Source organism: Corapipo altera, unplaced genomic scaffold (genome assembly GCF_003945725.1).
Source record: "Corapipo altera isolate COAL_440 unplaced genomic scaffold, ASM394572v1 135, whole genome shotgun sequence".
Classification (NCBI taxonomy): Eukaryota; Metazoa; Chordata; class Aves; order Passeriformes; family Pipridae; genus Corapipo; species Corapipo altera.
Window position 1 is genome coordinate 24,154 of NW_020885122.1, and position 25,065 is coordinate 49,218.

At 44.7% G+C, this 25,065-nt stretch overlaps 3 protein-coding genes across 4 annotated transcripts in view; 1 reads left to right on the forward strand and 2 right to left on the reverse strand.

Annotated features, from left to right (window-relative positions):
- Positions 1-781: 781 nt before the first annotated feature.
- On the reverse strand, positions 782-19,771 carry GTF2E2 (general transcription factor IIE subunit 2). Its single transcript, XM_027669978.1, has 8 exons — positions 19,719-19,771; positions 18,944-19,110; positions 10,119-10,210; positions 9,613-9,720; positions 8,821-9,003; positions 8,577-8,670; positions 1,758-1,873; positions 782-1,076 (listed from the first exon to the last, which is right to left on the reverse strand). The coding sequence occupies exons 2-8, from the start codon at positions 19,104-19,106 to the stop codon at positions 957-959; spliced, it is 876 nt and encodes a 291-aa protein (XP_027525779.1). The 5' UTR covers positions 19,107-19,110; positions 19,719-19,771; the 3' UTR covers positions 782-956.
- SMIM18 (small integral membrane protein 18) lies at positions 11,674-16,964 on the forward strand. 2 transcript variants are annotated; one of them, XM_027669980.1, is made up of 2 exons: positions 11,674-11,927; positions 14,736-16,964. In XM_027669980.1, exon 2 carries the CDS (start codon positions 14,781-14,783, stop codon positions 15,072-15,074), a length of 294 nt encoding a protein of 97 aa, XP_027525781.1. In that variant the 5' UTR covers positions 11,674-11,927; positions 14,736-14,780; the 3' UTR covers positions 15,075-16,964. The 2 variants fall into 2 exon arrangements, with proteins under 2 accessions (XP_027525781.1, XP_027525780.1); XM_027669979.1 differs by having other exon boundaries at positions 11,674-11,923.
- A 156-nt stretch (positions 19,772-19,927) lies between the features above and the next one.
- Positions 19,928-25,065, reverse strand: part of WRN (Werner syndrome RecQ like helicase) — a 30,908-nt gene continuing 25,770 nt past the window's right edge. The window contains exons 29-35 of the mRNA XM_027669977.1: positions 24,950-25,062; positions 24,377-24,491; positions 23,822-23,947; positions 22,952-23,114; positions 22,442-22,656; positions 20,885-21,022; positions 19,928-20,178 (exon numbers count right to left, since the gene is read on the reverse strand). Coding sequence (XP_027525778.1) covers positions 20,053-20,178; positions 20,885-21,022; positions 22,442-22,656; positions 22,952-23,114; positions 23,822-23,947; positions 24,377-24,491; positions 24,950-25,062 — 996 coding nt within the window. The 3' untranslated portion in view covers positions 19,928-20,052. The remainder of the gene's footprint in view (positions 20,179-20,884; positions 21,023-22,441; positions 22,657-22,951; positions 23,115-23,821; positions 23,948-24,376; positions 24,492-24,949; positions 25,063-25,065) is intronic.

Here is a 25,065-nt window from a genome sequence, read left to right on the forward strand (position 1 = left end):
GGCAGCTACAGGGAGCTTTCATTTAAGGTGGTTCCTCCCCTCTCCCCAACCAAGACCGATAAAAAGATGACACCATTAGCCCAGAACAATAAGCCACTGAGAAGATAAAAACACACAGCAAAGATTCCTTTACCTCCTTGAAAAGGAAAACAGGCACAAAAGATGCTGATTCTCTCATTCTTTTAGGAAGCAACACTGGAAACCAGCATTGTAAGTTTATTACTTAAAAAAAAAAAAAAAAGCTTCAGTATTACACCGTTGTTTTATTTCCCTCTTGTCCATAGAGCAGAACGTGTAACACACTTGCACCCAGGACAGTGTGATGCAATTCCTGATTAGCATTAGGAAACTGTGGCTGCATCCCATCCTGCAGCCTGCTGGGATTTTGGGAGAGGGAGTTTTCTGAGTTTGAGTCTCAGACATCACCGACTTTCAGAAAAGCTCAGAAAAGCTCAGTGCCTTTCAGAAAAGCTCAGTCCCGTGGCGAGGAAGAAGCATACAAACCGTGGGTGTATTTGACTGTGAAAGAAACTTTGCCTACAGTGATTTCACCGAAGAAAAGGTTTTCCCAAAACAGGTAAAACAAATGCTGTATTCAATCCCACTAGAAAGCCCCTCGTAAGTAATTCCAGGTAAATACCCATTAAGCAATGTAAAAGCAGAGTTAAGCACTGAGCAGGAATTCCTGCATTACATGCTGAGCACCATTTACCACCCTATGCCAAGAGGCAACTAGTGAGAACCTCTTACTGTAAAGAAACGTTTCCCGACAGCTAATTAAATTAACCTCTACATTTAATAGCTCATACTTGCTCTCAAACTGACCTCGGCAGTTGCTGGGGTGGGGGAAACACATCACATTATTATATACAGTCAGTCCTTCTGTGAGCAGACACCGAGCCCCAGCGGCAAAAAGCCCTGTCTGAAAACGCGCGTTTGCTCCAGAATTCAACCGCTCACTGCTTGCCAGGAACCACATCAGAGTAATCTTTTAATACTCCAACCAAGTGGTCATTGTGAGTCTTAAACCGACGTTTCTTCTGAGAGGCAGGTTTCTTCCTCCTCTGAATGGGAGCCTGCAAGAAGAAACAAACAGGAGTCAGGAAATATGCGACATCTGACCTGGTGCGTGATGCTGTGCTGGTCATCGGTGCTGTGAAAGATGAGCCCTGCCTGAACCAGGGGTGGGCAGGGAAGGGAGGTGCTGGCTTGTTTTGGCAAGAAGCAACAGCATCCAGTTCCAATCCAGGCAGGGAGATGACCCTGGGGACAGAGCAGAGCCTTGGTATCCCAAGCACAGTAGCAGAGCCAGTGTTCCTAAGTGAAGTTTCCAAACACTCCCACACAGCTACAGAAGCAGGTACATGTCCCACAGTTCTATCCAGAATCCCATCAGGGTTTCAAAGCTATTTAGCACAAAAGTGGAAAAAAAACAAACAACAAACCACCTTTCTCCCAAAATACTTCTACTCATAATGTATCAGCTTCAAGCAGAAGCTTCCACTTAGGAGCTGACAGGGATTTCTGGCGTCTGCCCTCTTTCTGATGCTGCCTGGATTAATTACACTGTCTCAAACAAGTTATATAGAAATCACTGACTGGTGGCTGCAGCACTGGTTTTTGCAACTTTTTAAAACTGGACACACCTTCCAGAGCTACACAAAGCTGTGCACAGGCTCACCAACACATTCTGGAACTAACAGTGCGGGATGAGGAAGGGGAATCTCCCAGGGAGATGTGCAATTTGTATCTCTTACTATTTTCTTTGGTCCGGTTTCTTGCATGGAAGAAATACCCTGTCGTTTCAGATACTCTTCTATCTTCTCCTCATCCATAGAATCCACGGGAATGCTCCTCCACAGCTTCTGAAATTCTGAAAGACCAAACAAACCCTGGTTTTATATGGCAGTGATCAAGCCCTTGATTTCAAACACTGAAACACTGTCAGTCTGTCACTGCCAGCAGGCACCCACTTAGCACAGCCTTTACCCACTCCAAAAGCTGAAAGCACTTCCAAAGAACACCCAAAACCCAAAAGAGATCAAGCCCTAACCAACAAACCAACAAACAACAGAACACCCTCAAGCTAAACTGCACTCCAGCATCAGGAGCACCCGCAGGCAACCTGTGCTTTTCATGTTTATTTGCTACGGAGTTTCTTTTAGCCTGGCATCTCTAGAGCTGTGTAGGCTGCGAATGAGTTTCACAGATCTTGGTGATGGGGAAAAAAAACTAAATGGCAACTTCATTTACACATCTTCAGCTGCCAGTGTCTTGGGAGACTTGTCAACCCATTGCCCAATTTACTGAGGATTCAAGTCATTTACTTCAGTGGGCCTGAGTTTGTTTATCATTGTAATATAATCCACGTCAGTGCTGTACAGATAATAAATTACTAAAATTCCTCCGGTGTTAAAAAGAAGAGAGACACCTTAAAAACCACAGCAGCAGGAAAACAGACAGAGACAGTAAGTCTTAATTAGAGCAGCTGCCATCTGCCTGCACACTTTCTGCCTCACGTAAAGTTTCGCAGAGCCTCTGGAATGCCTTCTCCAGGCAGCGGCTGGTACGATCCTACCTCCCTTCCCTCCCCAGGCAGGGAGTTAAGATACATCCTGTCAGCAGGTTTGGCTAACAAACTATAAATAAAACACGAGGCACACATAGCAACGCAAGATTAAATTTTCCCCCTTTATTTCCAGATAAATTTAGTATACAGTTGTCAAAACAACTGCAACTCCTGCATTCTTAAGGATCCGTCCTGTGCAGCCGGGGATGAGATGCTCCAGGGACAGTTTGCCACGGATACACCAGCTCTGGGCAGTGTACAAAAAGGGTAGGTAGGTAACCAACTTGGTTCCTGCACTTGGACCAATTCCCTTTCTAATGCTCCTTGTTTTTCTACGGACCCACATGCTTCAAGTCTCAGGTGTTTCTTTTCTCCCCCTTGCCAACAGTAAGGAGCTGTTCCAGCTTTCCAGGAAACACAAGAGAGGAATTTCACCGGTGAGGAACAACAATGTTCATTTTTGGTAATGCAGCATTTATGAAGAGAACCAAATCTTGTCAAAACACCACTTTTGGTTACAGGGAGCCAGTGCTCAGCCTGTTTCTCACAGAGGCTCTACAGCACCCCAGGATCAATGTCCAGACCCCTTAATTCAAGGACTGACAATGTAGTCAAGACATTCTCTGTCTGCTCATCCATTCTGAGGGGGATTCCAGGCTTTTAGCACAGCTGGCAGTGCCTGCTATCACAGATCATTCCTCACCTTATCCTGTTGCGGGAGGTGGAGAAGGTTTGTACTCTTATTTATAACATCCTGAAACAAACACAGATGATGTGTGTCCTCATTAGAGTTCAGGATATATGGACAAATATGCCCTGGTTCTTAAAAAAGAAAAAAAAAGCTGAGGATAGGTCCTTAAGGTTAAACTGGTCTACATTCTTCTGGGGAACTGAAGTGAAAAATTAAACACTAGAAAATAAATGGTCAGCTCTTCAAGGATCAGCATGCACACAAGTGCAGATCACAGTTAATATCTAACTACAGTGTTCTGCATTTCTTGTAATGCAGAGGTTATGCCATCATTCCAGCTTCACATCCGCCCTTTCAACCTGGCCAAAAAATATGAATGGAACATTCACCAAGAACCAAAAGAGCAAAGCTAAAATGGACTTTACATACAGATAATTTAATCCACTAATTGGCCCCACCAGAACCACTGTATCCTATTTTGCAACTCCATTTAAAAATTCCTTCATAAATCAGGCTTCCTTCAGCACTACTGCTTTGATTGCAGCAATTGCAAAAGCATCTTATTCCCATGCTAGAGCTCCATGTAGGGCTTTAAAACACTTCATTGCCCAGGAAAGGGGGAGTCACAACAGCACAGAAATACTCTGTGTTGAAGGACTGGTTTGGAACTAAAAGCACAGGATAAAGGTGGAGAAGCACACGGAGCTGCCACCCTTCAGTGCATATGAGCTGTTTGCATTTAGGGCGCCATCTAAAAGGGAAGGGACAGCCATCCATCATCTCATCACAAAACCGACTCCACGTAACACCAGACACCGGGCTAAATGCAAGGCCTGAAGAAAGAGAGTAGCTGGATGGCTGGCACTGAACCATTTCCACATTACCTGTCAGATTTAAGTCTCCAAGGACTATGCCCCTATCAACCAGGGAAAGTTTAGACCTTGGGAATACACTCTCTGAATTATTGTGACATCCTCTCTGAAATATGAGAGCCTGTGGGAAAAGTTGGCAATAACTGCAGCTCTCAAGAAACAACCCTCTGCTTTTGTAGCTGCGGTACCTCTGCACCTCAAAAATGATACCCTTGACCCGAGACAGGAAAAGATTTCTCCCAATTTCCTTGAGAAAGACCTGAAATGCTGTCACAAATGCTGGCCTTTGCTGTGTGTCTGAAGAGCAAACAGAGACAGAAGGCAGCTCGTAGGGAAGGTTTCAATACACCGGATCCACTTTTTACCATGTCTCTCTTTTCTCTGACGACAGGGAACAGGCAGATCAGTGCTGGAGCGAGGAGCAGGAAAGGGATAGTTGGAACAGAAAGCTCACCACATGCTGGCCTGCTCCAGCCAGGCACAGAGAGCAGGCTGGGATGCACACGTTCCTGCAGTGTGTGTAGCCATTATGGTTACAGAGCACATTCACTTTTCCTTCTCTGTGTCCTGTTACCTGATTTTTTACACCATCACACCACGGTGAAGGTGAGAGACTCTTCTATCAGAGCCACTAAATTATTTTATAGATCAGCCAGAGCAAGTGTAAAATGGCTATGGAAGGAAAAAAGCAAGGCTTCACCTGCCTGCAGCAGGCTGCATTCAGGCAAGCCGACAATCTCTCCTACAGCTTAGGCTGCTTTGACAAGAGAGAGCCCAAAAAAAATCCCCTGGGGAGAAAATTCCCTCGAGTTTCTGGCCAAAGCCAGGCAGGTGCCTTGAACCCTCAAGGAGATTTGCATTTTCCACAGAGCTTTTAAGTCCTGGCTCCAATGCAAGAGGCAGAAAGCTGTGATCCCAGCACTGAGGTAAGTGTGAGGAACAAATCCTATCTGTGGTATCTTGCAATTTGATCACTAAAATATTTTAACTCAGAAGCTTGACAGAATCAACACCACCAGCAGCCTGCTCCCTTGCTCCTCCAGAGAGCTAAATTTTGGTCTTTCAAGTAATGAGAGGAGGGAATGAGACCAGGAGCTGACTGAAAAGCCAGTTCAGGTGTTTGATGACATCTCCAGCAACATGATGTCTGCATGCACAGACTTAAAACAAAGAGCTCTGACCAGCAGAAACCAAAATGTAGCTAAGCAGAAAGCAGCAAAACAAAGATTATGCAAACACCTTCTCTCTCTGAAATTTCCAAGGGGCAAATACTCAGTTGCCTCCATTTTACTGCATCACAAGGTGCCTCATAAATGAAAACAATTTGCACTGACATTTCCCTGAGTGATTACACTCCTAAGACACTTCCTTCCTATAAATGCTTACATTTGGGGAACGGAGTCATGGGTAAATGACTGCGTGGTGACTTTGGAGCAGCTTATCCTGCACTTCTCACTGCCTCACCTGCTCTTGCAGAAAGGTTGAGATGGCTTTGGAGATAAACTGACATATCATGCTGGTAATAAAATCTGCCAGAGATTAAAACCAGCTTAAAAATCTCCATTGAGCTGAGCCAAAATCTTAGCACAGGACAAGAACAGACAATAACAGGGCAGAAGGGAAGAAACAACTGAGTAGAGGGGAAGATGGAGTCCTGCTTCCTAAAAGTCCCAGGGAATGCAGCACTGGATTTATACCAGAAGGAAAAGGTGCTTGATGTTAAATCTGTGCTGTCCCTGGACCACCAGATCTGTAAGTCAGCACTGATCCCAAGCAATTTTTATGCTGTTAAATTTAAGAGGCTTTGGCCATCCTCTAAATCTCTTCAAAGGTGCTTAGGAAGAATTTCAAAAACCCGCATAATTAAGTACCCGAATTTTTTTAGCATTCAAATACTTCCTATAGTGCATTCAGCTGGGAAAGATACCATCTCTAGCAGTTAGGCAATCAGACTGGCCTTTCAGCATTCAGCACAGGGGTGAAAGCCTGGTTCACATGCAAAGTGCTTCGCCCCAGCACAAAAAGGCAGCGCTTGACTTGGCTGAAGCACCTGAAATCTGGCCCGGCTTTTATAAACGCTTTCAGCTCCACGCCACTGACAGAAGATTAATTAGCCAGGAAGTCCAGAAGGAACACATGCAATCTGAACCCTCCTTGGCTAATCACATAAAAGGAAGAACAAAAGCTGTTCCTTGCTGCTAAAACCTTCCCCAGTACCCTTGAGATCACGATATATAGGCACTGCTCTGCTGCTGCGGTACATTGGGATTTATTTTCACAGGGGGAGAAAGAAAAGCTTGTTCAGCCATCAAGGGACAGAGGCAGGCACTGCCAGAAAGCAGGTCCTCCCACTGCTCCAGGCAAGGAAATCCAAACTGCCCCAGCAGCTCCTCTTTCCCTGCTGATGGAGCTCAGGCAGCGGTGGGAGAGGATGCCCAGGTTTCCGAGGATATTAATCCCAGCCAACACACGTTCTGAACTGGAGTGTCATACGGCAGCACCATGCACTGAGGAGCACAGAGCCCCTATTTCTAAGGATAAACATTAAACTAGAAACATATTTTGAACTGTCATCAGCTGCTAGATCAAAGACTCTGCCAACACTTCAAGGCTTATTTTGCAGTCTTCTAAAAATCTCATTTTAACGTTGCCGGAGATAATGAGCTGCAACAGCACTGCTAAGGCAGAGACGTGTCATAACTCATCCTGCACACAGACAATCCTGCCAGTGGCTCCCTTGGAGACACCCTTCTGGTGCTCTGGAAAGAATCCTAAAGCGAAACTGCTCGGGAAGGATGGGTTTTCTTCATCACAGGATAACACAGTTCGGGAAAAGGACCTGTTCCAGTTGCAGTGAGTGAATCTACTCAGGGATGGTTTAAGCACTGCGGCGTATGAGGGCAGATCACAACAGTCACAAAAAGAGAAAGTATTCCTCCTCCCTCTCCGAACAAAGCATCAAAAGGAAAACCAAAACCAGCAGGAACAGAACAACAACAACAGAACATCACTTCTGGATCAGATGGGAAGCTGCTGCCACCTGCGGATAAAAGGAAGCAGAGACACCTTGAACTACAAACGCTGCACGCTGGATCCTTTGTGACATACACTTAAATGCCTTCCTTCAGCGGGAGGTTGAGACAAACGGCTTAAACACTTTGTTTCAAGGAGTTTTAAAGGGTTTTTTTTTTAACCTCTTCCTCCCTCTCATAGCAATAGCCTGCACTGTTTGTTCCTGAACAAGGATGGCTGTGTTCCAGTTATCTGGAAGAAGATTGCACAAGAGGAAACATTCAGCAGTCACGACTGTGAGACAACCAGTGGCTGCTAAAAACTTAAAAGCTTTGTCATAACAGCTACTGCAAGAGCACTGATCTCTAAATGTTTTGGCCATCTTCAGACCCCCAAAAGCTGACAGACTGAAGAGGCATTATGTGAACAGGATGGCAGTGCTCGTGGTAAACTCCTAAGCATTTGGGAGTCAGAAATTCCCCAGTGAATGCATTCTGCATTTCACACATAGTTCTGCTCTCATTATCAAGAAATGACAGAAATTACCACTTAAAGAGATCCACTTCAACATCTTGAAGCGTTTTTTATATTTTTAAATGCTGGAGATGTCACCTCTCATACGGTGCAATGGCTTTAAGTGGCATGTTACCAGAACAATACATTAACAAAGTGTCCAGTGTTGTTGAGTCATTTAAAGTAAAATCTTCTGACACACACTGTCCCCTCCTTTCTGCACTTACAGACACCTGATTTTGGCATAAATGTCATTACTGGAATACCCCCTGATTTCTGTAATTAATTTCTGTGCACAAAATTGCACTAGAGGATTTCACCATTATTTGTGACACAGAAAACACACGCTGCACTTGTGAAGTCCAAAATCCACTCCAGCTCTGGGCAGCAGCACTACCCCACATCTGTGCTCTCCTCCCAGTTATAAACTACCCCTTCTCAAGAATTTTGCTCATATCTCCTCCCTCTTTGCTTCCTCCTTCTGTTCCATTAGTGGCTTCTCGCTGCCAATAAAAGGCACATGGTTAATCAACTGGGAAAAAAAAACCAACAAAAAACTTGCACCCACGAGCCATTATTTGGGGGTTTTTTTGGCTGCCCTTCAAACAGCAAAATGTTAGATGCCATTTTAGTCACAGTCAGGTGGTTTTTAGTCCCATGTACCGCTATCCCTGAAGACAACTGCTGGATTCCTGATGCCACATTCCAATGTATCCATCATAAACCAGAGGATACTACCCCTGGACTCGCTGCTTTCGTTAGCCTTGTGATAATATAAACATTCTCCTGACATCTGGATACACCTAATATTTCATCAGCACCTTAAAAGACTGCCACACCTGAAGACTGCTTATACCCAGAGCTGCTTCAGATGAGTTCAAACCAACTGCCAGGGAAACCTACCTAAACCAGCACCCACCTTCATCCACAGCAAAGTGACAGCTCTTGTCGTTGTAGAAAAGAATTTTCTTCTTATCAGGGCGATTAACAAAGATGATCTGGTCCCCTAAAGCCTCGAAAACAAATGCAAAAGAGCAACTCAAAATCACTTCCAAGCATAACGTCTCCGACTCCAACGACAGACACAAAGTTTGTGCTACAAAAAGGCACAACAAAGATGCAGAATAACTGGTTGGGTTGGCTGAACTGCATGTGCTCCTCACCTTTATAGCTTTCTGTGCGTTGGGCAGCCCTTCCTCGATGTCTTCCAAAAGGATTCCTCCCAGGCCTCGCTGGTCATGCTTGTCCAAGAGCCTGAGCAGAGCCTTTTTGTCTTTCAAGTTGTACTTGGGTTTGAAAGCATACTTCCCATCCACAACTTCTATTTTCGGGTTGTTGACTAGAGCCTGGAACAGAGACAGAAATTTTAAACTTTGAAGAAGTGCACACGCTCATTAGTTTTATTCTGGTGTGGTTTTGAGCACGTCAGCCACACTTCAAAGCTCCAAGGTTGGAGGTTTGAGCTGAAAATGATTTTAAATCCTTGGATTTAATTATGCCTAGGCATACTGTATCACGACACAGAGAATGTACCCAGCTTTGGTGCTGCAGGGTATTTGTTCACCTGTTCTCATCTGGCAAAAGTCCAGGGATAATTTTATATACGTTTCTTGGGAGGAGCTTTTTTGTTCCATTTTGATATTCTGGTTCATTTTGGAAGCAACCTGGAGCTACCTTTTGAAAGACTTCAGCAAAGCCAAGCTTCCCTCACAAAAACCACTGCCAGAGTGGAGGTTTCTGTTCCCCAGAACAAAGGAATGCTACAGTCTGTATTAGGTAGAACCATCCCAGTTTTACTATGCAGAGAGGTAGGAGATTCACATTGATGTGAATCTAAGCAGTTTCTTAAGGAGGGAACACATATCTATAGAGCTTGAAATTAAATAAATGTGTATGATTCAGGTTTATCATAATCCTTTATCTTTAATTCAAATCTAAACGTATGTTTTTTTCACCTCGCTCATTAACCATTGTTTCTGTTTGAGTCCAATATCTAAATGCTGTGTTTCATCCAAGATCTCTTCAAGGGTTAATGGATGTGTATCACCCCGCTGGTGCCGAGTCTGGAAAAGCAAACAGGATCTATTAGAGCTCTGTAATCACTTTATTCAGCAACTCAATTATCATAAAGTAACTAACACTGGCACCAAATTACACGTTCATCTTGATCAATAGGTCATGAATTCTAAAAGCTGACAGCAGCTTGCAACTCCTGCAAGCAAAACCCATTACCCTGGTTGTAAAGTGACCTGGGACAATTAGGATTTCAATAATGGAACAATGTGCTGACAATTTTGTTTACTGACAGCACTTCAAATTTAACAAGCAGTTTCTTGAAGTTCTCACTCTTGCAGTAAAAAGAATTTTGGAGTTTGAAATATTCAGCATCTTTCAGCTCCCAGGGGAGAATAAATAATCCAAGTACTTAAAAACATGGTAGTTTTACACCAAAACACCATACCTTCATATAATTCACTATTTTAGCAAGGACTCCAAACTTGTAGCCAGAGCCTCCTGAAAGGGCTTTCAAGTTAAATGATCCATTGCTGTGATCTACAAAGGGGGAGAAAACAAACAAATTAACGATGCTTCAAGACCACCCTGCTGGTTCTGAGCTCTGTCTCCTTCTCACTCTCCTTTCAGAAGGTTTCAGAATGACATCTATGGACAGAAAGGTGCGTGGCAGGAGGAGACACCCTCGGGATTCTGTCCTACCACACGAGTTGATCCAGACCCAGAGTCAGTGGACACGGCTCTGGAACATTTCTGAGCAGAGCTCCACAAATAAAAAATTCCCTGAGACTTGACCTTTAAGACAGCAGCAAGTGACTGCAGCGTTATGACCATAAGAGAACATGTTTAATTCGGTGGCTTAACATCCCATAATCATTTACACTACGTTAATCCAGCCTGAAATAATGCACTGCATTGGCTCTACTGAGATAGCTGAGATGGGGGCAGAAAGCTTCCCTTCTTCCCAGAAGGCATTCAAGGGTTACACAGCAGGTAAAGGAAGGCTGTGATTTTTTATTTGTTTATTGTTTAAAGTAGCTCTAGTGGAGAAATTTATTAAACAGACTCCTATAAATTCAAAACAATTCAACCTGATGTGTTGCACCACTGGAACAACAGTTCAGAATCCCCTCTGTTGTCAAATCTTTATCATGTTGTTTCAAAAATTCTTGCAAGGTTGTTAATGACCATTTCATTAACTTCAGCTCTTAGCACAGCACATTAAACACAAATATCCACAAACCACTATCACAAGCCACAGGCCCATTTACCAGCACAGGGTTGCTCAAACCTAATGGCAACAGCTTTTTGGAATTTCAGCTACTCCAGGGAAAGAACATCTTCTCTTCGTCACCACGGGAATTTTTTAATCCACTGGTAATTTCTAAGTACATATAACAGGACAACAGGTATCTCAAAGATACTGAGCTCCTACTCTTTCCGTGGAAAAATCAGTGGAGGGTGAGAAAAAAACCAGAATTCTGTAGCTGACATTGTGTTAGAGGCTTCACATAGCACAACAATTCTAAAATTAATGCAGAAGAATCAGTGGAACTCCAACTGCTGAAGAACATTTTATTCTGGTTACTAAATTAAGACTGAAAAAAGGGAGAAAAACAAAAGCCAGCTTCCTCTGAAAAGACATCCCGTAGGGATTTTCCCCCGCAGGGTTCCCTTTTAACATTAAATATTAATGTCTACGCAGAATATTTTATAAATAGATAAAAAAATCGCATGTGTTACTTCAAACAGTGAAGTGATTAAAATAAATTCAGAGGTAAGAGACAAACAGTTAAGACAACCCATCATGTCTTTATTCTGTCGATTGAATCGGGAAGATTATCTTGTTTAATCTGCCGGGCTAGAGCCTGCTACAGTTCATGACAGGGGAATCTAAGCTCACAGGGAGGCTGGAAATCTGCAGATATTAACACTTCAAACCTCACGGTCTGATGGCTGACTCCAGCACAGAGCAAAGCAAAGCAGGGTCGTGGCCACTGCTGCACCGAGCTCATCCCGTCCCAAAAAAACAGGGGCGGGGAGGGTTTTGTTCCTTATTCCAGACTGTCAGAGTCATATTTATGAATGATTTACTCCTGGGGTTGAGGGCTCGATGCAAATGAGCACAAAGGAAGTTGTCAGCAGCATCGTGCTCTGGCCAATGGTAGGAAAGCTCCATCTTAGCTGTGCCATAAGGCTGCACTAAAAAAAGGGACCAGAACGGCGCTCTCGCAGCATCCTTTCACACGAGAGGTAGGTGTGTATCATTTTATAACATTCTCTTCGGTTTATCTTGATTACTGAAAGAAAATATGCCTGTAAGCTTACGAACCTGCAAAAGCTGCTTGGAATCAGGGTGATTTTTCTCTAGGTTTGAGCAGGGTTTAATCCCGCTGAACGCGGAGGAGCTTGTCTTGCACGATCAGACAAGCACTTTCACCATCTGTGCACTAATGGAAAATTGATGACCACTCCATCTTACAGCAAAGCTAACACCAGCAGCCAAGATTCAGTGAACAAAATGGATTTCATCCTTGCAGGGGAGGTGGCTCGTTTCCTGCAGCCTCACGTTGCCCGTGATTGATTCTATAGGTTTTTAGAGAAACGCCAGTGAAAGGCTTTTCCTTAAAACAAAGACAGCTCAACCTGAAACGTGAGAAATGCTACCTCCCAGGGGGTATTCCGTAAATTAGGCTGCCTAAAAGAGGTCTGTGTGCGTGGATGTGCGAGAAACTTGTTCTAGAAATGTGTTATATTGGGTGAAAATCACATTGCATGTTTGGAATATACCTTTGGAATATCGGAGCAGCCACAAGGCAAACGGACAGGTTAGAATCCATCTGAGATTTGTAAATGCTTTTACCTCAAGATGTCTATTCAGTGGTTGCTTAAACAGGACTTCCCCAGTACTGCATTAAAAGGATTTTTTTGCCAGTCATTTCCCTCTGCTCCATGAATATGGTTTCAAATAAAGCTGCTCCTCTGCAGAGCCTAAAGATGGTAATGCTTTTAAATTAAAACCTAGTACAGATATTAGAGGAGCCAGTTCATTAAATATTTAACTCCCTGCATTTTGGATACATATAACAGCTGACTTGGTTTCAAATCAGACTGGCTGATGATGTGTATTTGAACTGTGTCGTTACAAAATAAGTGAAACTGCAGGAAAACAGCCCATTTTTGACAGTTTTCAAGGACATTAACCTTACTACTGTGGTAATTCTGAATACCTAGCAACAGCTACTTCAGTCATGTATTTTAATAATTACAGCTATGACTAGCTAATCTTTATCTGCCTTGCTTTATTCAAATCTAAGGAAATCATCATCATCCTCGAGGGGCACAAACCACCTCCAGCAAGGCATTAAATTCCACCTCCTGGAATAAAGATGAGTGTGCCCTAGTGGTGGCTGTGGAGTGGGAAGGGGGGTGGATGCTGCACTGTGCAGCCACGCCGTGCCCCAGATGGAAAAAAAATACTAAAAATAGTAAATTTTGAATCACGTGAGCAGTTCATTTTTGTGCCCATGTGTTTACAGAGAGAGCAAACTTACAAGTAACAGATTCCAGCAAAACCCTCAGTCTTAGAAATCTGTTTACAAAAAGTTCGAAACAAAACTGCTTTGTTTCCCAAGAATATCCTCTTGCCATTTAAAATACACAATTAAATCCCAGTTATTTTAATTACTCCTCTAAGGGGACTCTAAATCCTTTTATTCAGCCCGTCCTCTCTCTCACAGATTTTCAAATAAGTCTTCAGGTCACCCCTTTAAAAGCCCTCCTGACTTTTAGCCCCAAACAAGTCCGCTTAGTTTCCTTCCTAGACTGTGACCAAATCAAGCCAGGACCTGACTCAACTCAGGAGTATTTTTAGCTTGGGTTTGCTCTCTGTAAACTTTTGTTTAAGAAAAAAAACACCAACAAACAGTTTCATTAATCCTACCCATCTCAGTCATACTTTGTATATTCAATTACTAATCTGTGTATTCAGTTACAGATTTAACAGAGGACACAGTAAGTTACTGCAACTGCTCCAGTAAATGTCTGTATGGAATGCTAATGCCAGGTACCTTCCCAACCACAAAAGTGTTCTGTTTCAATTTAAATCCATTAAAGACAGAAGGATAAAAAACAAAATGTATAATATTTGAATGATAAAAGCAAGACACAGATACCAAGCTGGTTGGGCTGCATCATCCTGGTTTTCACTATATACCTTTTTTTTTAAATAATTCCACAGAAATGAGGGCAGGTGCTTAGACTGCTTAAAGTCAGCTGCTTTAGTACACACCATCATCACCACGCTCCACCTAAAAACTCCTTGCTGCTATTTCCTCAAGGAAGTATGGAGATCTGACTCCATCTCTTTCTCTCACACCCAGTTTTAAATTGCCTGAGGGATTCAAAGGTTATTATGACATCCTACAGCACGCCATGACAAGCAACCAGGAGTTACTGTGGCTCCTTGGACAATTCTTACTACATAAGACTATAAACCAAAGGCAGATTTATAAACCAAAGCCAACTTTTGCTTCATCTCTCCCCATACCCCCAAGCAGCCTCTTCTGCTGGGTGCAAACACACAGCACTGGAGCCAGGGAGACATTCCTTCCCCAGCAGTTAAGCAGAGCTGAAAATAAGAAATCAGAACTCCTCAGAAAGGGTTGAGTTTTCCTTGGTATAAATCCCAATGACCACAGCACCAAAAACCGGATTTCCAGAGGTTGAAACCACTGTAGACCTTGAAAATTATCTTAGTAACTTTTCTGTCTGTGCACAGAACTGAAATAAAGAAGCCAAGTTCCCTCATTCCTGAATAACTCACACCATGTGATGCCTGCACAGACCAGACACTGCCGAAATAAACGTTCCAGACCAATCCCAAAGTTGTGCATTTGGAGCGAGACACTTCTGTGAGCAAATATGAGCATGCAGCCATCCGTGGCTGTAGGAGGTGTGAGCACTTAGTCTGAGCTGAAGTTCTTACAGTTTGTGATAAAAAAAAAAAAAAATCACAGCATGTCCTTGACTGACAGTCCTCAACAGCTTTGTTTTTGTGTTTCAGCCCCCAAATCTGTGCTGGCGAGCACGCCAAGACAACTCCTGAAGAATGGCAACCCTCAACAGCACTCACTGGAACGAGACTACATCCATTTCCCAGTACCTGGGCTTCCAGGTGCAAAAAATTTACCCTTTCCATGACAACTGGAACACCGCCTGCTTTGTTATCCTGATCATATTCATCTTCACTGTGGTTTCTCTGGTGGTGCTGGCTTTCCTCTACGAACTGCTGGACTGTTGCTGCTGTGTGAAAAACAAGACTGTGAAAGACTTGGAGAACGAACCCAATCCTGTCAGAGCCATGCTGAACAGCTTCAGGAAGCGTGAAACAGAGGTGGTGTAGGAGGGACTGAGCACCAGCGCTTGGAGAACATCTGACACCTTGAATGAAGCCTCTTGTACCTTACAGATGAGCAAGTCACGTGCTTTTTTGGTTTGGTCTTAAATATACAACAGGTTGTAACTTTATCTCTGGATGTGAACTGGAACAATTGGCAAAGGTTTTCCAAGTGTTTAGCAGAAGGACAATCTGTTGCAGTGTTACGGGGGAAGAAAAGATTTTTGCTTTTAAATGAACTTTTGCTGTTTATATTGAGTGACTAGCATAGAATTTTGTCTACCTGACTGAACAAATGTTGCCTAATGTGCATAAATCTGTGTTGCTTAACCAGAGAAAATGTTTATAAAAATACTCAACAGTCTGATCACACACAGTGCAAAGACACAGCACTGCCATCCCACCAAGTCAACTGCACAGAGACAGGACAGACAGACCAGGGGTGAGAAAAGACATGGGAGAGAAGGGTGTGGACGGCAGGAGACCCCTCAGACAGGACAGCACTGGGTGAATTCTTGCCTTTGGCAGCACTTTTTATTATAGGTTTCTTGCTTTTAGAAGAGACAGAAAATTAAGTCAATATGAAATGTATCCCTAAAACGGTCTTTTCTAACCTCCTGTGGTAGTTTGACCCTTTCTCTCTCCTCCAGTTCTCCAGTTCCAGAGAACTGTTCTCCCTTTATTTCATATTCAACCTGGTCAACAATTTCTGGGTGTCGAGACCTGAGAAACCCACTTCCTTCAGAATATCTGCCCCTTTCCACAGAATCCTACAGCAGTGGTACCACTGCTGAGGAGAAACAGGGACACTCCTCTGCCCCAAGGTTGCTGCCTCTGTGGCAACCACAGCACTAGAGGGGGTCTGGTAGCAAACAAAAGTTCTGTCATGAGGGAAACAAACCCACCTAAATGGCAAAAAGAAAAAGTGACCTCACTGAAATACCTTTGTGCTATGGCCAGTACCTATAATTACCTCTTTTTTTTGTTAATGTATCAACTCCCTCTCTCAGGGTGAGCATGCCTAAGCTCCAGAAGATCTGGACACAGTGGAAGACTTGCTAATTGACTCGTGCTGCTCCTGGTCGGTGAGATGGAGCTGCCAGACATCCAGGGCACTGCAAACCAGCACAGCCAGGCCAGTGATTCACCTGGAGAAGCAAACTCCCTTCTGCAGCCACAAAACAACACCGTGACCGCTGCAACCATCCATCTCAGATGCGCTTCTTACAACAGTGAAGCTTTGCCAGAACCAGCCCCGCGTGCGGAGAACGCTCTGAGATAAAAATCAAACTATAAGCACAATTAATGGAAGCTCATGCCCCAAGTACAAGATAATTTAGGATCCACACCGAGACTTATGATGAAGACAACACTGGTGGTAATCACGACCTTCTGCTGCATGCGGCAGCATCAGCCTGGAATAACCAGTGTCCAGCTCAAGAGAGGCCCAGAGTCGCCATTGGGATACACTGAATTAATTGGTGCTTCTCCTTCCAGAAAGAAAACGCTGTGGACACTTGCAGCATTCCCACAAGATGCCCACCATGGCTGCACACAGGAAGGCAGCGTGCAGGAAGCACCAAGGTCGGCCTCTGCTGCGCTGGCACCGTGTTCTTACGCCCTCCCAAGAAGCACAGGGAATGACAAATCTTGGGACCCATTCCAGCTATTTATTCCCCAGGTCTACAAAGGTGAATGGGTGTCTGCACAAGGAACAGAAGGCAAAAGTCTCCCCCTTGCACAACCCTAGAGACTCAGGATGATTCTTTCCCATGAAACAGCCCCTGGAGATTTTGGCTCTGGACTAGTGTTGGCAAAGACCACCAAGACAAAGGTCTTAAGATGAAGACCACAGCCACGACTTACTGTTCATTAATAAAAAGGAACAAACAGCTTTGATCTATTTCGTTTATTTTGCAGTTACTAAATCTGAACTGAATAAACAAGGCAGTTTGGAATTTTTTCAAGCAACTTGCTGGAATAATGATCTTAAATAACGATAGTAATCACACTAGAGTAATCACTGTAGTAACAGTAGGAAGCTCAGAGCCAGTCTTCACACAGGGGCCAGATTTAGCTACGGAGTCATCTGAGGATTAGCAAGATCTCCCTACCTCTCCTCCCCCCAAAAGTGACCAGGGTAGGTTCTCTGAGTCACAGAATCACAGAGCAAGGATTCTGTGGGTGTTACGGATCAGTGCAACACTCAATCACACACTTATCATCTTTGTGGTCACTACACAACAGAACTAGCACTGATCATATTAATTTTCGTTCCTTTGGGGAGGTGGGACAGGGATTCTTCGATGTCAGGTTTTTACTCCACCTCCCCAGACCCACCCTTGACACCCCCATATGCCAACAGGCACCTGCCAGTCTGACAACTCAAATATAAAGCGGGTTTTGAAGCAAAGGACTTCAACTCTGCAGCATAAAAATCTAACAGAAACCTTGAAACCTTTCTGATACTATCTGGAAGGAAGCCAGCAGCATAAAAGATCAAGTGTGGTTCCTCCCTGCCACACTGTGTCCCCATCTGCGTGAGCTCCTTGTCTGACAGCCGCAAAAGCACTCAAAGTAACTCTCAGCCCACAAAACCACAGAAGCAAACTTAAAGCTTCTTCATCTGCTCCAGTCCTCCAGATCAGACTCACATTTGAACCCTCCACCCTCTTCATGCCTCCTCATCCCTTTTTCCCTGCTAAATGCTCTCACTCAGGAGACACAGCTTAGGGTAGCCCACTTGGAATTTTATTTTATTTGGAGAGCATGGCAAAGGGACGGATGGAAAACTGGCCTCCCCTGATTTATTTTAGAATGTCTGGCTGATAAACTTTGTTTGGGGCCTGAGAAGCTGCAGATACAGGTTCACACTCTGTACTCTTCCCCTCAGACAAAAGACATTTCACTCCTCCCACCATCCTTGACTTTTTCTCCATTGTTTTAAGCTCTGTCATTTCTTTTAGAGTTTAGGACAGAGCCACATGTGGCATTATCCAATATATGAGAATGGACTGAGTTTGCACAGCAGGGTGTTTTGTGTTTTTAGTAACTCCTCACATTTGATCTGACCTTTAGACTGCAGTCAAGAACTGCCACCGCTTTCAGAGTAAATTCTCTCCCAGTGCACTTTCCACACGCTCCCACTATTTTGTTGCTGCTTTATTAACTGCTTATTTGATACTGAGACATGCATTACCAGTGCCACCATCCCAGGGAAACCACATAACTCCTGAGGAAAGCAGGCAGAAACCTCTGGAGGCCCTGGTGCTCCCAGGCAAAACAAGGACAACTGCTAATTACAACATGCAAGCCAGACAAGATGTACCTTGCAAAATCCATCCCATGCATGGATACCCCTCAATTTACAGTTTGCTAAATGTTTTAGCTGCTCTCTTGCCAGAAATAATCACAGAATGGTTTGGGCAGGAAGGGACCTTAAAGCTCATCCAGTTCCAGCCCCCTGCCATGGGCACGGACACCTTCTACTAGACCAGGTTGCTCCAGGCTCTGTCCCACATGGCAAAGACAGAGAAAATGAATGAAATCACTGTTACTGCTTGCCCAGCAAGCACCAAAATCCACAAACCAAAGCCCAGTTTCACATGAATTATTTTGGCAGCAGCGATTCATCCAATGGAGTAACAGCAAACAAGTCACCAGAACGAGGCTTAACACATATGCACGGTACAGAATGTCTTTTTTCACATTGTGCAAGCGAATTTCTTAAGAAAAAGCGCTTATTTAAGAGAAAGAATGGCAGCAGCCACCAGCCAAACTCACAGATATAGTGTTATTCACATTAATAAATCATAGCTTAAGAGGAAGGCAGTGGGAAACACCGAGCAGCTGCCACACAGGACACCCTCACCTACCTGAGTTCTGTTTAGAGCTGGAGGAGCCCCCTTGTTCTACCTTGACTTTCTTCTTCTTGGAGGCAGAGGAGTCCGAGGGCAGTGCCGGGCGTTTCTCGACGGCCGGTGTGGAGAGGGCTCGCTTCTTGAACAGCTCCCGCTCCCTGAGCAAGCTGGGATCCATGGCTCTGCCACGGGAGAGAGGCGAGAGACAGGTGTCTGGCTCAACAAGGTATTTAAGAGCGGAGGTATCTGTTTATCACAGAATATGCCGACTTGAAAAAGACCCACTAAGGGTCGAGTACAACTTGCCCCTGCACGGGGCATTGCAAGAACCCCACCATGTGCCCGAGAGCGCCGTCCAAAGGCTCCCTGAACTCTGCCAGGCTCGGTGCCGGGACCGCTTCCCCGCGGAGCTGTTTAATTCTTGTTCCCATCCTCCTCCCACTGCGTGAGGACTTAAAGCACCAGGGCTAAGGCGGCAGAGCACCACCGGGACCCCGGGGGCGGAGAATGGGATTGCTGAGTGCGCCCACAAGGGTGCGGGAGAGGCGGGCACCGGCACCCACCGCCCGCATTAGCGGGGGGGGGGGGGGAAAGCGGCGCAGGGGACAATGTAGCAGCGCGGCCGGAAACCACCGGCCCGAGGGGCGCCCGGTTGCCGCGATACCCGCGGGCAGGAGGTTGGGAAAGCCGTCCCCGCCTCCTTCCCGCGATCCTGTCCCGGTCCCAGTCCTCTCTCCCGTCCCGGTCCCCCCTCTACGCGCCCCCCCTTCCTCCGCGCGCCGCGCCTCACCCGCGCGCCGCCGCCGCCTAGCGGGCCATGCCGCTCCCGGCAGCCCCCGCGCGCGCACCGCCCCGGAAACGGGCGGGGCGTCGCCATGGCAACGCGGCCCCGCACGCCATTAACCCCCTCGCCCCACGCACGAAGTTATTTACTTACATATATATATATATTTATGTATTATTTTTAATTAATATCGGATTTCACACAGTGAAAAAAGCATAAGGGAGGGGGAAGAGAAAAAGAGTAGAACAGGAGCACTTAAGCCCCTCTATAAGGAGGCAAGAGGCCATGCTGATAATGCTCATGATACAAAAAAAAAAAAAAAAGATCTTGATTTCCCCGTTCAGCTGAAAATCCCTTTTCTGGTTTCCGTTTTGCATTTCTTGGTCTGGGTTACAGGTAGAACTGTTGCTGCTGCTGAGGTCCCAAACCATTCTGGCACCTTCCGCTTGGGAGGAAAATAAGAGTTCTGGAAAGACATTAATAAACATGGAAGGAAACACACGTTAAACAGGTTGTCTCAGTTACACAGCTCTACTCCTCAACTTCATGCTCATCTGGAGACAGAAGCTGTTTAAATTGATCCCGGAAGACTTATGTCTCACTTAAATCCAACACCTCATTCAAGTAACTGAGGGATTAAGAATTAAACTCTAACAGTGGGGAGAACCAAGGCTGAAAAATATTTGCACTCACAGCAATATCCAGCTTTAAACTGAAGCAAGTGGTAGAGCAAGTGTTCCTGTTCAGAGACACAAGCTCCTTTTTCAATAAAACCACTAATGTCTGCTCATACAGACATTGTGTTCCTACAGACACCAGTGAAAAAATTCTAAGTGTGATCAGCATAGTCTCAGAACCCTCTACCTGAAAGAGAAAAAAGGAACCAAAAGTCCTCTTAAAATGTTGGAAGCATCTGCCATGAGATAGCTGATGAGATGTACTGAGGAAAAAAAAAAGTTCCTGTAGCAGGGTGCTGATGTCTAAGTGGGATATTCAGGCACAGCCAGGGCAATAAAAGCAATATGGCATCACTGCATCAAGGATATCAATGAGACAAGTGGGCTGGCCAGGTTTTAGGCACAGTTAAAAACCCAGACAGGAGCTGGGAATTTGGTTTGTTGAAGATGCACACACGAATCAGCAGCACTGGGCTGTGCTTCAGGCAGTCTCACCTTGGGCTGAGAGTCAGCAAACAGCTCATCCTCCTCAGGGTCGAGGGCAGGCGGGTCAGAGGAGGTCACAGCGATGGGCTTCGGGGGGCCTGCTGCCCCTCTGCTCCCTCCCTGGCTGCCATCCACGCTCCCCACAACCTTCACATGGGACACAAAGGAAGCAGTTGTGTTATTCACGTTCAAATGCATTTTTACAGCAGAAGTGTCAGTTAACAGCATAGTGGGCACGGAAATGTTACCATTTTTTTACATGATCCTGCTTGGTCACAGGTTGGAAGAGCCACCCTGAGATTTTTGGATCAGCTACACACCCCTGTGTTACCAAAATCCACACTAATGGCAAGTCTACCACATGCTTTATTAGAGTAAGAACATATGTTTACTGAAGCCAAAGGCACCATGTGCAGATGGGTTTTCTCTGCTCCTTCCTTGGATGCTGGATTGATCCAATTACCCTGTAAAAGCAGCAGCAGTGTCAGGCTGTTCAAATCCAAGAACATCCATTAACAGATTTAAAAGCTGCTTGCTACAGGGAATTATTAGAACCAGGATATTTTCTGAAGAAGTAAATAAAGAACTGTTTGGATTAGCTTTTCGATTTGCAGTCTACTCATTTGTAGAATATTAATTTGATTACTAATGGCATGTTATTCCTGTTATTAGCTCCAGGAGCTAACAGGAGCAGGAAAAAATGTGATTAGAGCTCAGGCAACTGGAGTGCCAGGAGGTCAGCTGCAGGAAAGAGAAGGCTCAGACACAGATACTGTAGAAAGAAAATAGCACTAAGGCATGCAAGAAAAATCAATTTGGCAAAATAGCAAGGCTTGAAAAATTGTTTGAGCCAGTCAGCCCCAAAACGTGTAAGGAACAGACATGAACTCCCAGCACAGGCAGCAGAAGCACAGTTTGTCTTTTTTTTTTTTTTTTTTTTTTACACCATTCTCACCAGGAGCCACTCAGTGCAAGGTGCCATTTGTACAAGGTCCTGAAGTGGGACTTGGGGGACACAAAGGCCAGTGGAGAGCTCAGACTATCCCAGACTTGCTCATACAGAAACAAAGAGCTCCTCATTTCCCAAGATTTGTCCCCAAGGAGTCAGGCTAATGGCATGACACTTTTTATCAGGGCTCTGCTCAGCAGTTTTAAAATGCAGAGGAATCCCAAGACTGAGACTACTGGCTGGCCTTGCCTTTTGCTTCCCACATCAGGTTGGTGATCAGGTACTAATATACAGAAGCAAGGCAAGGGCACGGCCTGGATTTGGTGGCTATGAGGGATCCAGCTTATCCAAGTTTTCAGACAGGGAAGAACTTGGAATGTGTGTGACAAATCATAGCTAAGCTGCACAGGTGTCCTAGGTCAACACTTTTCCAAAGAGAATCCTCTGTTTCTGCTCTGAGCATTCTTCTGAGGAGATGAAAGCAGTTCTATTCCAAACAGAGTGAGAGATGGATTGGCAAGGTGAGACACTAAGCACTGCTGGAAGGGCTGTTAGTCTGCTCCTACAAAGGAAACATTCTTTTACACAAAAACAGTTTTATACCTGCTTTTACTAACCTGTGTTTTATTCCACAAGGCACCTTCCCTGCTTGCTTGATCTGCTCCTGTTTTTTCCTGCTGCCCTTCTGGCCACACCAACCTCCTTTTGATGCCTAAGCCGTCTTGAGACTTATTTCTATCCTCTTTCTCCAATAGTGCAATTGTCATCTTGATGAGATACAGTTCAATATTTGCAGGAACAAGCTTTCTAATTACTTGAATTTTGGTAGTGTCTTGGAAAAAAAATAAACACGACATCGATTGGTTTTTAAGCTTCTTGCTTCTTATTCAGTTATGCTGCAATACACATTGGCTGTCCCTCATTAAGGCATAGGATTGATTAAGGCATGGAAAAGGTAAGAAAATAAAACCATGTATGAGTTTGACTCATAAGATCTGGGATAAATTCTCAGTGTGTTTTCTGAGGATGCCAGTACTACTTGGTCAGGCTGTTGTTTTTTTTCCCCCCAAAACATTTGAGTAAATAGAGATTTAAGAGGGATGCTCAGTCTTTTCCATATGACTCACCTGAGTCAACGGGAGGATTACGGATAACATCAGTAATGACCTGCTGAACTTCAGGAGTCAATCCTGCTCGCTCCAGGCTGACAGGGAAGCCAGCTTTCATGGCCTGCAACAGGTGAGTGCCAACCACAGCAAGGGGCAAAGATCTGCATTCACTTATAGCCCTCTGGGGAAACAAAGGCAGAAGGGATTGACGTGGCAGAATGGTCTGAAGCACAACCAAAAGCCTGGCAACTTCCCATTCCCAAAAAGCAATCAGGAGACACCAGCACACGGCAGTGCAACAAAGCTCCCCAGAACACTGCATTACTCCTCACAGTTGCCTAATTTCTTTTCCAGCTTGTAAAGAAGGTTTTTCTCTTGAAGCTACTATTTCACAGCTTAAGTGCAACATCTCACCTTGAATTTTGAGACTAAGCAGCTGTGGTGCACCTGACCTTCCAGAGGTCCACACAATACCCAACATCCATGCAGGACATGGATAACAGCACCAAAACAAATCCCCCCCTCACTTTCACATGTTGCATTCTTCTCTTAAAGCATTTGCCTTGAAGAAGATGTCAAACTTCATTGGCCCAGACTTGTACTTCTCAAGGAGAGATTTCCAACTGGTGCCTTGTACTCCTCAAAAAAACCCCCTAGGTTTCAAGCTTCTACTCATTTCTCCCCAGGGAACACACAGTGTGCATACAATCATCAGGATTAGTGGATACAGAGCATCAAGTTGCTCATTAATAATTGTACAAGTATTTATTGTTAATTTGTCCTTAGGCACACTTAACTAAGGGACCAATTGACAAGGTTTACCCTTGGGAGGGGCAAAGCAAAGCTGTAAGTTTTCAAAGTAAAGGGCCCCCAGAGGGAAGAGCTTACCATAGACAGGTTTTTCTCTTGGAACAGGATATATGTGACATGCTCTGAGGGAGAAAGGGCTCTAGCACACTTCCAGGGAGAGGCTTCTTTCTGATTTTTAGGTGCAGATGTGGGGAAAACGTCAGCCTAAGTGAGATGAAGCAAAATAAAAAGAATTATATCCCAGTGACAACCAATGAGTCACCCTTCCATTATCTGAAGCTACCTGAATAAGTAACATTAACACAATCAATCATCCCCCTCTCTGGAGGTTGGTTTTGACCCAAACTCAGGTGTTCTACAAATAAAGGAAAGAGGGAATCCAAATGGGCATCCACATGTTCCCATCTTCTTAAAACAAGCACGAGCCTGTCCAAGGGACTCGGAAAAGAAAACCAGGCAGAAAAAAAAAAACCACCTGTGTCCAGGTCAACACATCTTCTTAGGTATTGCTCATTCCATGTGAAACTACTCCATCAGAACAAACTGTGGCATTCAAGTTTGTTGCTTTTTTTGTAAAGCAGAAAGGTGACTCGATGGAGTCCCATAGCTGCAGACACTTCAAGTATGTCATACCTTTAAGTCATTTACTTGGCAGAAGTCCTTAATTTCAGCCAGGAGAGGGATCAACATGGTGGACTTGGCTTCAGACACACCATCAATTTTCTTCACGTTCTCAACACTTGTAGGCCTGGTTTGGGATGAAGAATAAAAAGCCATGGGAATGTCCTGTGCCAACACTTGGAAACATCAAGTGTCTGTGAAGGACACACTTGGAGCACAGATCTCTTAATCAAAACTTGAAAGTATTGTTACTGTACCCTTATGTCTGCAACTAATCAAGTTCACTGTTTGCACTTCTAAATCAAGCTTGACCACAGGCAAAGCTTCAAGTTTGCTACTTAATACTTGGGAGAACCAATTTACCACAAAACATATTTATTTGTCTCTACCTCCCACATAAGCCCCCAGCTCTTCCATGCAGTAACAACATACACATTCCCAAAAAATTCTTGTCCAATGCCTTTCAGTAGCTGTGGGAGACACTTTGGATGCTTTATCCCTTCTCCCAAGAGAAGCAGAAAGGGGATTTGTGACTTGGCTTGCAGCCTCCCCAGTTTGTACAAGAGATCTCCATGCTGGCTTTACCTTATCCGGGCCATCTCCACAAGGACTTTATTGGTTGCCAGGACAGCTGGAGGAATTTCCTTCTCATTAGCTACCTTCTGTCTAGCAGTCAGCAGCTTGCCATACAGAGCAGTCTG

What these genes read in the sequence shown, in the direction of transcription:
- SMIM18 (XM_027669980.1), top strand. Translation starts at nt 14,781, where the DNA reads ATGGCAACCCTCAACAGCACTCACTGGAACGAGACTACATCCATTTCC.
- GTF2E2 (XM_027669978.1), bottom strand. Translation starts at nt 19,106, where the DNA reads ATGGATCCCAGCTTGCTCAGGGAGCGGGAGCTGTTCAAGAAGCGAGCC. An exon ending in AACAATGGTTAATGAGCGAG is followed by an intron (nt 9,004 to 9,612) that starts GTGAAAAAAACA and finishes TCTCTGTTCCAG; the next exon opens with GCTCTAGTCAACAACCCGAA. An exon ending in ACGCACAGAAAGCTATAAAG is followed by an intron (nt 8,671 to 8,820) that starts GTGAGGAGCACA and finishes TTTGTTTTCGAG; the next exon opens with GCTTTAGGGGACCAGATCAT.